We start from the raw sequence: 14,287 nt of genomic DNA, 5'->3' as shown, positions 1-14,287 counted from the left end.
TCCAAGTGTGCACGAATAAAAGTTTTTAAAATGAGCGAGCTAAGTTGCAAATAGGTAGAAATACTGTACTTAAGTATTTCTAAAGCGCAGTTTTGTCCTGTTGTACGCTTTTATTTTTTAAAATTCTTTTATTTTTTTTTATTTTTTATTTTTTAAACCTCCACATCTCCCTCCCCGGCCTGCGGTCTCTTTAAATCCAAATCCAGTTGGAGGGGAGCTGCGCGTCCTCAGAAAGTTGTGTGGCCGCTGTGATTGCCCGCACTCAGTCTGATAAACAGCTGCTTACCATTTAGGGCGCTTCAGAAAGTTTTCTCCAATCGGGATTTTTTTTGTCCTTTTTTTTTTTCACCGTTCTGAGCCTGTGGATGTTCAGATATAGAAGGTCTGCACCGCTGGAAGCAAGTCTGGGATTCTAGGTTTGCGTAATGCTCAGACGTCCTCTGCTCAACATCTGGATTAACTATTTGGAGCCAGAGCTAACGGCCCTACACGAAACTCTTGACTGTATAGCCTGCTATCTTGATGGAAAGAATGCATTTTAGCCTACTCTGGAATTTAACTTGATGACCCGAGTTTGTGCTCGTAGATTATGTATTCTTTAAAATGGGTGCGAACAATGGAAAACAGTATGGGAGCGAGGGTAAGTGCTTCAAAAATTACTTTTAGACACATTTATGTGAATGCCACTTTAAAACTCGCTCTTTTTTATGCACGTATATATGAAAAACTCCCTTTTTAGTGAGTAAAAAAGGGGGCTGTGATATCATCGTTGTCTGTGGCTTTTTTTCTTTTGTGTGCCTGCCATCTAAAAATAGAAAATAATGCAGTTTCTTGGGTCTGTAGCTTCCTCGAGCTTGTCCCTAGACATCAGTTAGCTAGCTTAAAACTAGCACCATCTCCTCGGAGTTGTGCACTATATTTAATCTCCTTTGTGCGTTTTCTGTTTTTATGCACACTTTAATTTACTCCGCATGCCTTCGAGATGTTTGGGGTGTGTGCAGTTCAAGCTGGTGGCTACTTTTGCCTTGTATTTGTCCGCTTTATATTGGTTTTAGAGATGTGTCACATTTATTCATAAAAGATAAGAGTGACATCTGGCGGCGGTCGTTTTTAATCCCTTTGAAAAGCGGCCTTCTGTGTTAGAAGAGTCAAGTTTGAGCAAAATTCGTGTTTTTCTTTTCTTATTCTTAAGGAAATTAACTCATCTCAGCCTTATTGTGTGTTTGCCTCCAGTTAAAAGCATGTAAGTGAAAGAAAGTCAGTTTAACAGGATCTCAACATTACATAACGAGTCTGATTTAGCAGGTTTTTGTAGCCTTATAGTTTGTTTTTGAAGATAAAATCTATTCAGATTTAGTGGAGGTGGTTCTCATAGATGTGGGCACTTAAGTCTAGCTTATCTCGATAAGAGCCAGTATCAGAGATTGCAGTCCACGACCCACAGCCTGGTGCTGTTTGATTTGGAGGCCCTTTCATACATGCTGGTCAAGTTCACGTTATTTTTTGTGTAAAATCAAATGTTCACAAGAACACCAATACTCTACTGTGAATAGCCTTTTCTTAAACGGATTCTCATTGAGACTGTACATCTCAAGTTCACTGATTTATTTTTGCTTCACTTCAGTTTTTATTTCAATTACAGTTAACTTTACTGCAGATGCTGTAAAATGCTGTGTTTGGGCGGAGCCTCAGAAACTGGGGTTCACAGAGGACAAGTAGACATAATGCTAGTTTTTTTTTCTTGCACAAGTCTTTAGGCTTGACAAAATAAAATAGCTACATATTAATATCAATGACTGACGAGACAAGAAAAATGTTGCATCGCATAGATTAAAAAGCACTTAGAGTACATCACACTTAACGGGCAGACAAGTACAGAAAGCTGTTTCAGCTTACAGGAATGCAGCTCAAACCGTCTAAAAGATAACATTAGACCTTGTTTTTCATGACGTTACCACAATCAGAATCAGAATCTGTTCACTCTCATAGAAAAATGCTGAAAAATCTCCAACATGTGGCATTAATGATGCAGGAATTTATCCCGCCTTTTGTGTGTTATCATCAAAAATAAAAACTTTGTGTTACAACCTATCTCTGCCGTGCGGGCCTCATGTGAGGTCTGATCTTCAGCATTACTTGTTCAGAAAAAAATTGTGGTCCGACTTTACCAAACACATTATTTCTACCTCAGAGCAGAAATGTTTGTATAAATAACATTCCAAGGAGCTCTCTTCCTAAGTCAATAGCTGCAGAGAAAAGGTTGGAACTCATGATGTTAAAAATAACACGTGGAGCAACTCCACCTAGGAATTTAGTCTGTTAAGGTACATGAACAGATTCTATCACAAGCTCAAGGCCTGTACTCAAGAGCTGAAGTTGAGTTGTCCTTGAGCTGTGCAGCAGTCAGAAAATACCCAGACTGAAGAACACCATACTGTGTAGTTAGCATCTGGCACAAAATAAACCCAACAGTTAAAAAAAACTGTGCTTTTTGTTGATAAAGATTTAAAGTCTTCAACATAAAAAGTAATCTTAAAGTCTTTGACAGGCTCAAAACGAACAAGCCTTACCTACGGTGCATACTTCCTTCTTAGTCCCATACTCTACTGATTTATCTATTTATTTAATTTTCAAACTCAAGACCATCATTTCAGAAAATTTATTAGCCTTCACAGAACATACATATACCAGTAATACAAACACTGATGTGTAAAATCAGTAGAATTCCCCTTTAACAGTAGATTTATGGTTCTGCATTAAATCTACACTGTAGGGGAGTTATAACCGCAAACCCTTCTGAAACCCTACGCTCTAACTTATGCCATAACCTGACATGCAACTCCCTAGAAATGTAAATAGATGTTGCCTCAAGGCCCGTTCAGTAGTGCTGTTTCCTCCTATGCATTGCCAGCTTCTGCCGATCAACTGGAAGAGAGAGTCTCCACCACCAGCTCAACGTTTTAGGGATGAGAGGATGCAGATGCAGAGGAACACCATGCATCCTGGCTGTGATGTCACCCACTTGCGTAGGATATGTCTGTATAGATCCAATGCAGAATTAAAAATTAAGATTATACCTGATACCAGAATATACCAGAATAATAACTGATGTATCATTTGTTGGACAGCTAAAAAAAACCCGTTGCATCCCCAGTTTATAAATGGCTGCTTTTCCACCATGATATTAAAAAAACTTGTTGCACATGTTTCTGTAGGTTTTACCAAAGAAAGTGTAAATTTCTGGAAGAAAAGACACTGGGCTCCAGATATTTTTCACCTGTTTTCGTGCTATCTGTTGATTTAAATATTTGATATTACAGTATTTTCTTTTACGAAACATTAGCATATTTCCTAACCTTTTTTATGTAGTTTTTTTAGATACTTGTTTACCATCTGCCTGACTTTGCTAAGATCAGATGGTTTATGGATTAAGGGTGTTAAAATATGTGCGTTGCCAACAGGGAAGTTGCAGAGTGCCCTCTGGTGGACAAACTGTGCAATGTTAGCACACATAGCATGTGTCAAGGGTGTTTCTCTTGGCTCATCTTTACTTTTGTAATCTTCATTTATAAATGCCAGGCCCAATATATTGGCAAATACTTAATATCGACTGATCAGCCAGTAGATAAATCAGTTTCCAGAGGAATTCTCCATAACAGTCTGTCAAACAGGTATCTGAAGTCTTTAAGTGCATCAGGGGTGGGCTGCACAAAATCTGATAGGCTGCCTCAAGTGATGCTGAAGTTGGGCTGAAAGCAGAGGGCAGACAAGCAGTGGATGTGGCAACCAGTGAATGTGGAGTATCAATAAAATCGGGTGATTTGTAGCAATGGCAGAGCAAAGTGTGGTGTGTACATCTCTGAGTCTAACAGCTGAAACGAACAAATGAATACAACTGACTCACATATGATGGTGATATCTACACAGCCAGACTCTGGAATGCCAATTAGCAACCAGCTGTCAGCTACAAAGTGGTGGGAGATTAGCAAATTACTAATAGTAGTAATAGAGTTCTGTTTTGGGTAATGTAGGCACAGAATAAAAAAAAAAGAAAAAAAAAGACAATATTTCTGGTTTTGCTGTGTTTTTTCCTTCTGTCGACCTTGGATCCAACAATGTCAGGAGAGTAACGTAAAATTAAGGTCTAAACTTGTTATAGACTCAAAGTATTGCATTGTTATCGCTTGATAGTATCTAAGACCATTGTCTTAACCCAAACTTTAGAATCCTGCAGTCCATTAGTCCACATCTGTTTTCAAGTGTGATTCCACAATTAATTACACTCTGGTCGCAACTATGTAGCAACTATCAACCAGCACATTATATAAGCATAAGACAGGAAGCAGGAGCTTTTCTGAAACTTGTTTTTCAATGAAAGATAGAAAACAGTTATTGCCTTGCAGAGACCGACCCACATGCCAACCAAACAGCCCCTGCAGCCACGAGTTCCTCGCTCGCTAAAGAATTGTGTAACCGGCTAAATATCAAAATGTATTTGCTTGCGTTAACTCAGCCTTTTATGCTCTGCTGGGAAAAGTGGTCTGACATTAACATCTGCAAGCTCTTCATGAATATCTGACTCATTTCTGTGGACTGGGGGGAGCTTTAACAGATGTGTCAGCTCAGTGATGTCACCGCAAAGTGTCATTCATGTTCATACCATATGTGCTGCATTGGTTTTGTATTATTTTATAAGTAGCTGTGCGATCTTTTGTTGTTTTTTTTAAGTTGGGCTCATTATGTAGACAGGTTGCTTTTTTTTTTTTTTCTTCCGTCCCAAGTTTCTGAGAGTTTCTTCATATTTCGGGAACTGTCTTGTCTGTTTAGGTTACTGCGCTTGATATGCATGTGGGCGTGACTGTTTGGGAACACCTCCTTAGCCTGTCGTGCTGGGCGAAAGGCGCATAGTTACTCTCAGGAAAGCCACAAAGCTGCATTTATGATCTGACAGAGGAATGAAACGCCATAAACAACTTCTCCACAGGCAGCCTGTAGTCACCATGGCAGTGAAGCCTATCGTACTTTGGGAACAGAGGCAGTCATGCAAAAGGATATACTTTTTTTCACTTTAGCACTCATAGACGAGTCGACTGTGTAGAAATTCAAAGTTGAAATCCTAGAACGAAAATGTAGAAATCACTTTGGTGTGGTGTTTGTGAGACAGTGTTGACTCGCTGCAGATGATACCATTCATTAATCTCTTTCTGTGTTTTGTCACTCGTCCTGTGTGGAAGTAAGGGCTGAAGGGGGGAGATTTTAGAAGACTTTATTCTTTTTCCAAATGTCAAAAATGGATACTAACTCAGACGAACCAGCAGATACTTTGTGCATCTGCCAAGGCTAACCATTCCTCCAAAACCGAGGAACATAAAAGTCATAAAAGCCTAGATTGATGAGATTTATATTTCCCTACACTCCGTGCCTCCTTACTGTATAATATACATCATCAAAGTGTGAGTCCACCTTATCTTTAGCAAACATTCTTCAGGTATTAAACTGAAAATCAAAGTTTCGGGGGATTGCGGGCTACAAAATTGCTTCAAATTACTACAAATTTAATTAAAAGGGCAGTTTATTATCTTAACTTTGATATTTTATGTCCAAGCACTTTTGTTTTTCTTCCCTGCAGGTAAAGGGAGCTCAAGCATCTCCTCTGACATAAGTTCGAGCACAGATCACACACCAACTAAAGCTCCGAAGAATGTGGCTACCACTGAAGGTAAGGCATCTGGTGCTCATTAACCAAACTCCCCTCCCTACTTCTTTCCCTCCTTTTCTTCTTCTTCTTTCCCCCTTCCAGCGCTCTTTTTCCTCCCCATCCACTTTCTGTGCTGCCTATTTTTGGAGAGAAACCTGTGTGTTCCTGGGATAACCTTAAATTGAAAACAAACTCACAGCTGCCATCAGAACCCAGAAACCAAAGGCATTTCTTGAGCTTTGTTTTAGAAGAAGGGGGAAAAAAACACTTCTGGCTTCTCATTGTGGAAGAATGCTTATCTAAACTGTGGTCGTATCAGGCTCAAAGCGTTGCCAGGGAGGGTGGGAGGTGCATGCACTTGGGAGAGGTGGGCGAGAGGGATTTTGTTGGAGACAGAGAAGGTATGGGGAGTAAGAATGGAGAAGAGAGAGCTTCACCTTCTGCTCAGATCCTGCTCTTACTCCTCTCCAACTCTCTGACTCCCTTTCACCTTCTCAGCCTCCTTCTTGCCCAGGCAAGCGTCCAACTCTGCAAGTCACCATAGGAACTCCTTCAGGAGTGGATGTGTTACTAATGTAAACTGTGTGCTTACCCTAATGGTTTGGAAATACTTTTCAGCTGGCAGATACATCTTGAAGCCTGCTGTCAGCAGCTGTCTCAAACATTGATCCATCTGGTTCAGTCGGAACAATTTGTCAGTCAAAAGAACAGAATATAATACCAAAAACATATTTTAGAATATGTTTTCATGCATCAGTATTATAGTGCATTCCAAATACACAGGTCCCGTAACCTTTAAGCCTATTTGCTCTACAGATTTTGGAAATTTGAAAAATTTTGGAGCAAATGCTCTCAACTATCAAAACTTCAGTTATTTATTAATTACTGACTATTTATGATTAAATGTGTTCCTGACCACATAATGAGAAAGACTTGGAAATTTTGATGGAATTTAAAGGTGCCAGGAGGAAGAGAGGCAAGGCACTTTCTTCCATTGGCTGATCTATTTTATACACTTTTTCCACATTTTTTTTAAGTGATGGATCACTGTATGCCAATTTTAAATGTATTTTCCTCTAGTCTAAGACATCAGGTAAAAATACAGTAGTGCAAAACACAAGGGATGAGAACACTGACGGTTTAAATGGGCTTTTGTTTTTTTTTTAATCGACTGGCCAGGGACCAGAATTATCTGATTTCCAGCCTTCTTGACCCAGACTGCCGACTGGCCGGTCAGCGGCCCATATGTCTGATTACAAGTCTTTGCTGGAAATGTCAATACTGCTGTGCTGGTGCACAGACAAATAGTTGTGCACTCACAGCCACATGCCGTTAGCTCTTTGCTGTACCGGTACTACCACGAAAACGCTTATCATAAGAAAAGCTAAAGCTACTCAGAGCTCAGAACAAGCCACAAGTCAGCAGCCTCAGTGTGAGCAAAGCAGTTATGAAGATACTTATGGAGAAAGAAAATTTCTTGCAGCTGCTTCTGTTAAGTAGCATCTCTAGTTATTCTGGCTAATGTGTTGCAGTGACCCATCATTTTTAGTTTGTGGTCTCCACCCACATGTTTAGGGACTACAGTGCTGTGATAGTGCTCTCTTTCCACAGTTCATCAGTACTCTTTATCCAGGTCGGGTATCTTCACAGCATCTTTGTCGCTATCATTACGATTATTTGTAGATGTCAGACTTCCACTGGTCAGAATGCGTTCAAAGATTATGAGTCAGACAGTGAGAATAAGATGTAAAAACCCAGTGAAGTAATCAGCCAGTCACTGATTTACAATTCTGATCAAAAGCTTTATCAAAATCCCCCACAGATATATTGTGGTCTCCCTACTGTTGTGGAGCAGACTTGACCAGTGACTCATCGGCTGTTTTGCACGCTCGTACACTTTTACAGTACACTCGCCCTTTTTCTCTCATGCATTGTCATCGCCAATCTTAAATTTGCTCTGGCATGCTAAATGTAGTATTCTTGTGGTTTTGCACTGCCCACAAGAAAACAAATACTAACTACAGCCTGTTTTTATAACTGTCACTCAGCTGGAGATTTTAAGGTGTTTCTCAGAGGAAAAAAAAGGATCACAGGGGAAAACACACATCAGGCAAACTCCTCAGGAGACATCAGATTTTGTGCAAAGTTTATGTCAAGCAGTTTCACATCTTGCTTTAAAAATACACTGAGATGTACTTGTGAGAGTGCATTGTAGGAAGATAGATCACTCTTACTCATTCAGCTTCGCTGGAAATGCTGACTCACAAAGGTCCGTCCACCGAGGAGCTTCTGGAAGGTAACCCAGAGTACTTTGTGGAAATCGATAATTGTCCTGAATGTGTCTTCTCTGAGCACAACCTGTGCAGATAGAAATATATATAGAGAGAGCGTATAGGCCATAGCCAGTGGCTTCCAGACCATAATTCCCCCCCGTGTTATGACTGAAATTGTTATTTTTTTCTCCATGCTAAGTGGGAGTAATTACATGGTCTGGAACCGCTATGGCCACAGTCAAATCCCCCCTCCTTAGAAAGACACACGCATGAATGTGCATGCACATATACACATACGCACACACACACGGACCCACATCCACATGCTCATACACAGTGGCAGATTACACAGCCCTTACCCACCTAGTCCTGTGGTCCACTAAACTAATCAGGAAGCAGTCTGGGCTGTTTCCCCACCACACACTGGGAGTATTCATATTAGGGCCTCCAGTGTCCCCATGCTGCAGCATGGTCACTGTTGCATTGATGTAGTTCCATTAGTTAGTTATTGTTTTGCTCTTTGTAAAACACCATAGTAACACAATGAAAGAGGAAAACATTGGTTTTACAGGAACATTTATACAGAGGTGTAGAAATGTATAAAAGACACTGAATGCTATGAGCTGGATTATTATTGTGATATCTTATGAGAGCAGATTAAAAGACTATTAGAGGTGAGAGCATCTCTAATATTAACTTTGCAACATATTTCATAAATTTTATGTTTTCATCTCAATGTTTTGCCAGCAAGTGCTCAAATAAATCAAACCTATTTGAATTTAAATATAGAGTTTCCACTTCCATTTGCTCTTTAACTAAACAGGCTGCACCAGTCATGTGTTAATTCTTAAATATAGAGTAACAGAATAGATCTGTGGTGCAGTTGTTCCTGCCTCGCAGCAGTCCTGGTTGAAGCTCCTGGTCATCTGGTAGCATGCGCTCTCTCTCTGTGGCTGTTTGGATTTCCTCTGGGTGCTCTGGCTTCCTCCCACAGTCCAAAGGCAGGCTTGTTAGGCTAATTAGCAACTCTAAATTGGCTCTAGGTGTGAACGTGAGAGCGTGTGGTTTTCTCCCTGTGATGGGCTGGCGACCTCTCACGCTGTTGTTACAAAGATTCCTTTCACATTGTAGAAAAATGCATATTTCTGTTGAGACAGACACGATTGTTCTACCAGACGGGCTACAGAAGGATGTTTTTTTATTACCCGTAGCAAGAACTAATTCAGTTGAAAGAACAGTTTTGTGTCAGGCTGTGAAGAGGTGAAATTTACTGCCAAACGGGTGACACAGAAAGAAACCAGCAGAATTGGATTTAAAAGGCTATTAAAAAACTACATTTTTGAGATGGTGTCTGACCACATGGAGGAAATGATAAAAAAGTCTGGGGATATTGGCTGTGCACTTAAATGATAGATTGCTCATGCTGACACGATATTATGATTTTATGTTTTTTACTTTGTTTTATTTGTGTGCGTGGTGGAGTTTTGTAAAGATGTTTTATGTCTCTGTGTAAGTTGTTTATAGTGAACTGTCACAGTGTAAGTTTTTTTTTTCCCTGTGGAAAAGAACAGCTGCTGCATTGATGTGGCTAATAGGGATCCTAATAAATGAAACTAAACTAAACCCTATGACAGCTGTGATAGGCCACAGCCCTCTGGCTCCACCCATCTGCAGATGGATAAAAAGAGTATATACATGTCATTAAGTTGTGACTGAAAAATATTAGTCAGAAAATATAAAAATGTTCTAATTCAACCTAATGTTTGCTAACATTAGCTAACATAAGCTAGTTGTCATACAAGATAAAGTAAAGCCTTTAGCTATGGTAAATTTATATTTATATCACTACTATTTACTTATATGCTACTATACTATGCTACTACTATTCATTTATATTAATATTTATGTTATATACTATTTATTTATATTATTACTGCTACTTCTGCTATTGCTGTTACTTTAACAAAACTGAAACTAAACTAATCTAAACCCTGTCACAGCTGTGATAGGCCACAGCCCTCTGGCTCCACCCATCTGCAGATGGATGAAAAGAGTATGTACATGTCATTAAGTTGTGACTGAAAAATATTAGTCAGAAAATATAAAAATGTTCTAATCCAATCTAATGTTTGCTAACATTAGCTAACACAAGCTAGTTGTCATACAAGATAAAGTAAAGCCTTTAGCTATGGTAAATTTATATTTATATCACTACTATTTACTTATATGCTACTATACTATGCTACTACTATTCATTTATATTAATATTTATGTTATATACTATTTATTTATATTATTACTGCTACTTCTGCTATTGCTGTTACTTTAACAAAACTGAAACTAAACTAATCTAAACCATGTCACAGCTGTGATAGGCTACAGCCCTCTGGCTCCACCCATCTGCAGATAGATGAAAGGAGTATATACATGTCATTAAGTTGTGACTGAAAAAATTTGTCAGAAAATATAAAAATGTTCTAATCCAATCTAATGTTTGCTAACATTAGCTAACACAAGCTAGTTGTCATACAAGATAAAGTAAAGCCTTTAGCTATGGTAAATTTATATTTATATCACTACTATTTACTTATATGCTACTATACTATGCTACTACTATTCATTTATATTAATATTTATGTTATATACTATTTATTTATATTATTACTGCTACTTCTGCTATTGCTGTTACTTTAACAAAACTGAAACTAAACTAATCTAAACCCTGTCACAGCTGTGATAGGCCACAGCCCTCTGGCTCCACCCATCTGCAGATAGATGAAAGGAGTATATACATGTCATTAAGTTGTGACTGAAAAATATTTGTCAGAAAATATAAAAATGTTCTAATCCAATCTAATGTTTGCTAACATTAGCAGCTATAAGCTTGTTGTCATGCAAGATAAAGTAAAGCCTTTAGCTATGGTAAATTTATATTTATATCACTACGATTTACTTATATACTACCGTACTATACTGTTACTATTTATTTATATTAATACTTATGCTATATACTATTTATTTATATTATTACTGATACTACTGCTATTGCTATTACTTCAACTAATGGGACGGAAGAATTTCCCAAATATGGGGCAAATATCATCCTTAAATTACCAAAACTCACAATCAAGGTTTGCAACCAAAGGACACTTTGTGCTTTTTCGTGCTCTAAATTTAGGCCCCTCTAAATTTAAGTGAAACTCTCCTTTCTGTTGGTCTAATGAACTTTAACTACACATTTAACCCCTGGGATATCTAATTATAAGAAGAAGTGCAATTTTAACAAACTGTCAGCACGAACTTTTGGCCTTAAATTGTAGAAAATTAATGTATAAAATTAAAGAAAAAGTTCTCTTAGCTTGCTCCTCAGATTATCCTGTGAAAAAAACCCAACATTCATTTCTATAGTGGATAATGAAAAACAGGAATTTTCCTGTCATCTAATTGTTTATTTGTTACTTAATTACTGTAGTGTGTAGTCTCAATGGTCATGTGGGAAGCCTTTATCAGGAAAAACTGAATTTGTATCAGTTTTTGTCCTTCACATTTTCCAAGGGTTTCCATGGGGACCAGATTGGAATTATTGTTGGGCTGATTATGGCTGCCCAGGACTTCCCTGCTTTGCACTATCTAGTACAAAGCAGATCCATGAATCTGGTGCAATGATCTGTCCAAAAAAGTAAAGGAGTGAGGTTTTTAGAACAATACTTGTTAGCTTACCAATAAAACAACCAAAGTTAACCTTAATAGAAACTTTGTATATGCACATGGAAAAGGATATATTAATTCACAACCAATGCTATTCAAGTTTGCATTCCTTTTTTAGATTTTTGAGGTGAATATTATTCTCTTTAAACATTATTTTTCAAACGATACTGTCTGTTTTTACAGCCACTGTATGTCAGATCCAAACCAGAGACCCTGGAAATGAACGGCTGGAGACTGCACCAAGTCCCATAAGGGCTGTTTCATATTTCTCTAAACAAAAACTATTGCCATTGCAAGAATTTCAAATAGGTTGTAATCATCTCAAAAACTAATGAAAACCATATTACTGAATTATCGCCCAGCCATAATATCTGTATGCAAACGGAAAGTAGACTGGTGCCTGCCGTCTTTCAATGATCAGTCAAGTATTCCAACAAAACCAACATTAGGAAGTCCCACTCATTCGTTTCTTGAAAACAAACTGAGTCGGGCAGTCATCTGGCAAGATTTTGCAATACGTCTCTGTTTTCAGTTATTATTTAGACAACTTTGTGGTGGCCTGACCCAGTTGAATCGCTTATTAGTTGCAGACTGAAAGGCACAGGCTTGGGACAGTAAATCCTTCCTGTGAGATGAAATTGAGTATCTCCCAGCAGGGGTTACACAGTGACCCTGTCTGGGCCTCAAAAGTTCGCTTTGGTACAGCTGGACCCCGGGTACCTTAGGAATGTGGCTCAGACATAGTAAGCGCTAAACAGACAGCACACTGAGGTGTTCAGCCTACATGCTGTGACTCTTGAAGACCGTTTTGATGTTGCTGTCTCAGCTGGAGCCTTTGCCAAAGGTTTACCCAATGAAGTAGCACAGATTCACAAGAGTGTTGATTATGTCAAAACAGCCAATCTTTGGGGTCAGTTCCTTCACTCGTACATAATGGCACCAGGAAGGTGGCTCAGACACAGGAGAATGGTGGGAACAATGAACATGCTGACTTCCTCTCTGTCTGCCAAGGACCAAAGAAACAGAGATAACAGTGCTGAGGAAAAACCTAATCTGTCCTTCTATAGCACTTCCAACACTGTAGTACAAGGCTGTACTGTAAACATGTTGTAATTTATATGCTCTTAACTAGAAGGTTATCAAAAGCAATTTTTTAGACGATATTTCGCTATAAATATCTACTTTCTGTGTGACGTAAGTGAAGTTTCTATATGAGTTAATGCAAGAGTAAGACTAACACTGACTGGTTGGGGCTCTGTGTAGTCTTATACAGTAATGGAGCAAGATGACGGGTGAGTCTACCAAGGTCCACCAGACTGATTATCCAGTTTCTGACTAATCCTTAATGATTATAAAAAGACTAAAACTAACACTGAAAATCATAAAAACTAAACTAAAACTAGAAAATCCTGTCTGGAAACAACCTGAAAATAAAATGAATTGAAAACAAAAAGTCAAAATGAAATAAAACATAAAAAATCTGCTATTTAAGATGCACTACTAGACTTTTCTCACAAAGAAACACTTAAACCTAAAGCTTTACTGTAAAAGGGAGGTTTGTATATGGACACCAATCCTGTGGCAAGTATGCCAGATAGATACATTGTGTCAGCACAATGACTCACTTCACACCTTTCTATCTTTAGGCTATATGTGTAATGCACTAGTCATATGCTCCAATGTAGCGTGTAAAGCAATACAAACTAATAATCCCCCTTTTTGTGGGTCGAATGCCGTGTCGAGGTCACATTCGCAGTCTAAACAGCTTCACTCCTGTCTCCAACAAGTTCATATTTTTGCTCTCCCAGGGGCAAAAGATCCCTCACACTTCATCTATAAACTAACTTTGCATACTGTTGGCCCAGTTCCTTGTGTTTACTCAGCCAGATATATAGTGTTTCCCTGTTGATTTTTGCCAGATCCTGCAGAGAGATGTCCATAAGTGTCGCTGACTTGGGGGCATTTTTACAACAAAGATGAAATTTAAGTTGCCTCCTTTTATTACCCTCTCAAACATCACATCTGTTTTTCAAAGCAAGATATTTGACTACTGTCTATTAAAGGAAATACTAATGCACAGAAATTCACCGCCTCAACAAGTATCTGCACCTTTTCCACTGTCCTAAATTAGGACACAAAGCAGCTGCCTGCAGTTATTCAGGGACATTTTTAACAAGCCTATAGTGATTGCAATAAGAAATATCATTGGTTTGCATTTAATCCTCGTTGGAAATAGTTTAGTAAAGATAGAACAAAGTGAGGAACAGAATGCCAATGCTATTCTGCCCAGATTTTCTCCATCAGCTGTCTTCACTCCTCCCCCTTCCTTTCTACCGCTCCACAAGCCAGGAAATCTGAGCGAAAAAGCACAGAACAAGGCTCCAAAAGAAAAACAAGTGAAAGCAGTTTACTGAAGAAAGAGAAGAAGGAGGAGGAGGAGGAGGAGGAGGAGGGGGAAGTCAGTTCAGTGAGGAGATCTCTCCATCTCATAACTCTTCTCTGATTACGACTCGGTCTTCTCTTTCTCTGCTGAGAGGGAGGAAGTGCTGGCCCTTCTGTTTTGAATGTGCTTGCCATTTTCTTCAACAGGGGTCACGTTTTTCAGGTC

At 38.8% G+C, this 14,287-nt stretch overlaps 1 protein-coding gene across 1 annotated transcript in view; it reads left to right on the top strand.

Moving 5' to 3' along the window:
* Nucleotides 1-198: 198 nt before the first annotated feature.
* The window catches only part of LOC116310353 (F-box/LRR-repeat protein 7), a 30,523-nt gene continuing 16,434 nt past the window's right edge, over nucleotides 199-14,287 (top strand). The window contains exons 1-2 of the mRNA XM_031727116.2: nucleotides 199-640; nucleotides 5,630-5,719. Coding sequence (XP_031582976.1) covers nucleotides 604-640; nucleotides 5,630-5,719 — 127 coding nt within the window. The 5' untranslated portion in view covers nucleotides 199-603. The remainder of the gene's footprint in view (nucleotides 641-5,629; nucleotides 5,720-14,287) is intronic.

Source organism: Oreochromis aureus, linkage group 9, assembly GCF_013358895.1.
Source record: "Oreochromis aureus strain Israel breed Guangdong linkage group 9, ZZ_aureus, whole genome shotgun sequence".
Classification (NCBI taxonomy): Eukaryota; Metazoa; Chordata; class Actinopteri; order Cichliformes; family Cichlidae; genus Oreochromis; species Oreochromis aureus.
Note: the sequence above shows the minus strand (reverse complement) of the source record. Positions and strands in the feature narration are given on the sequence as shown.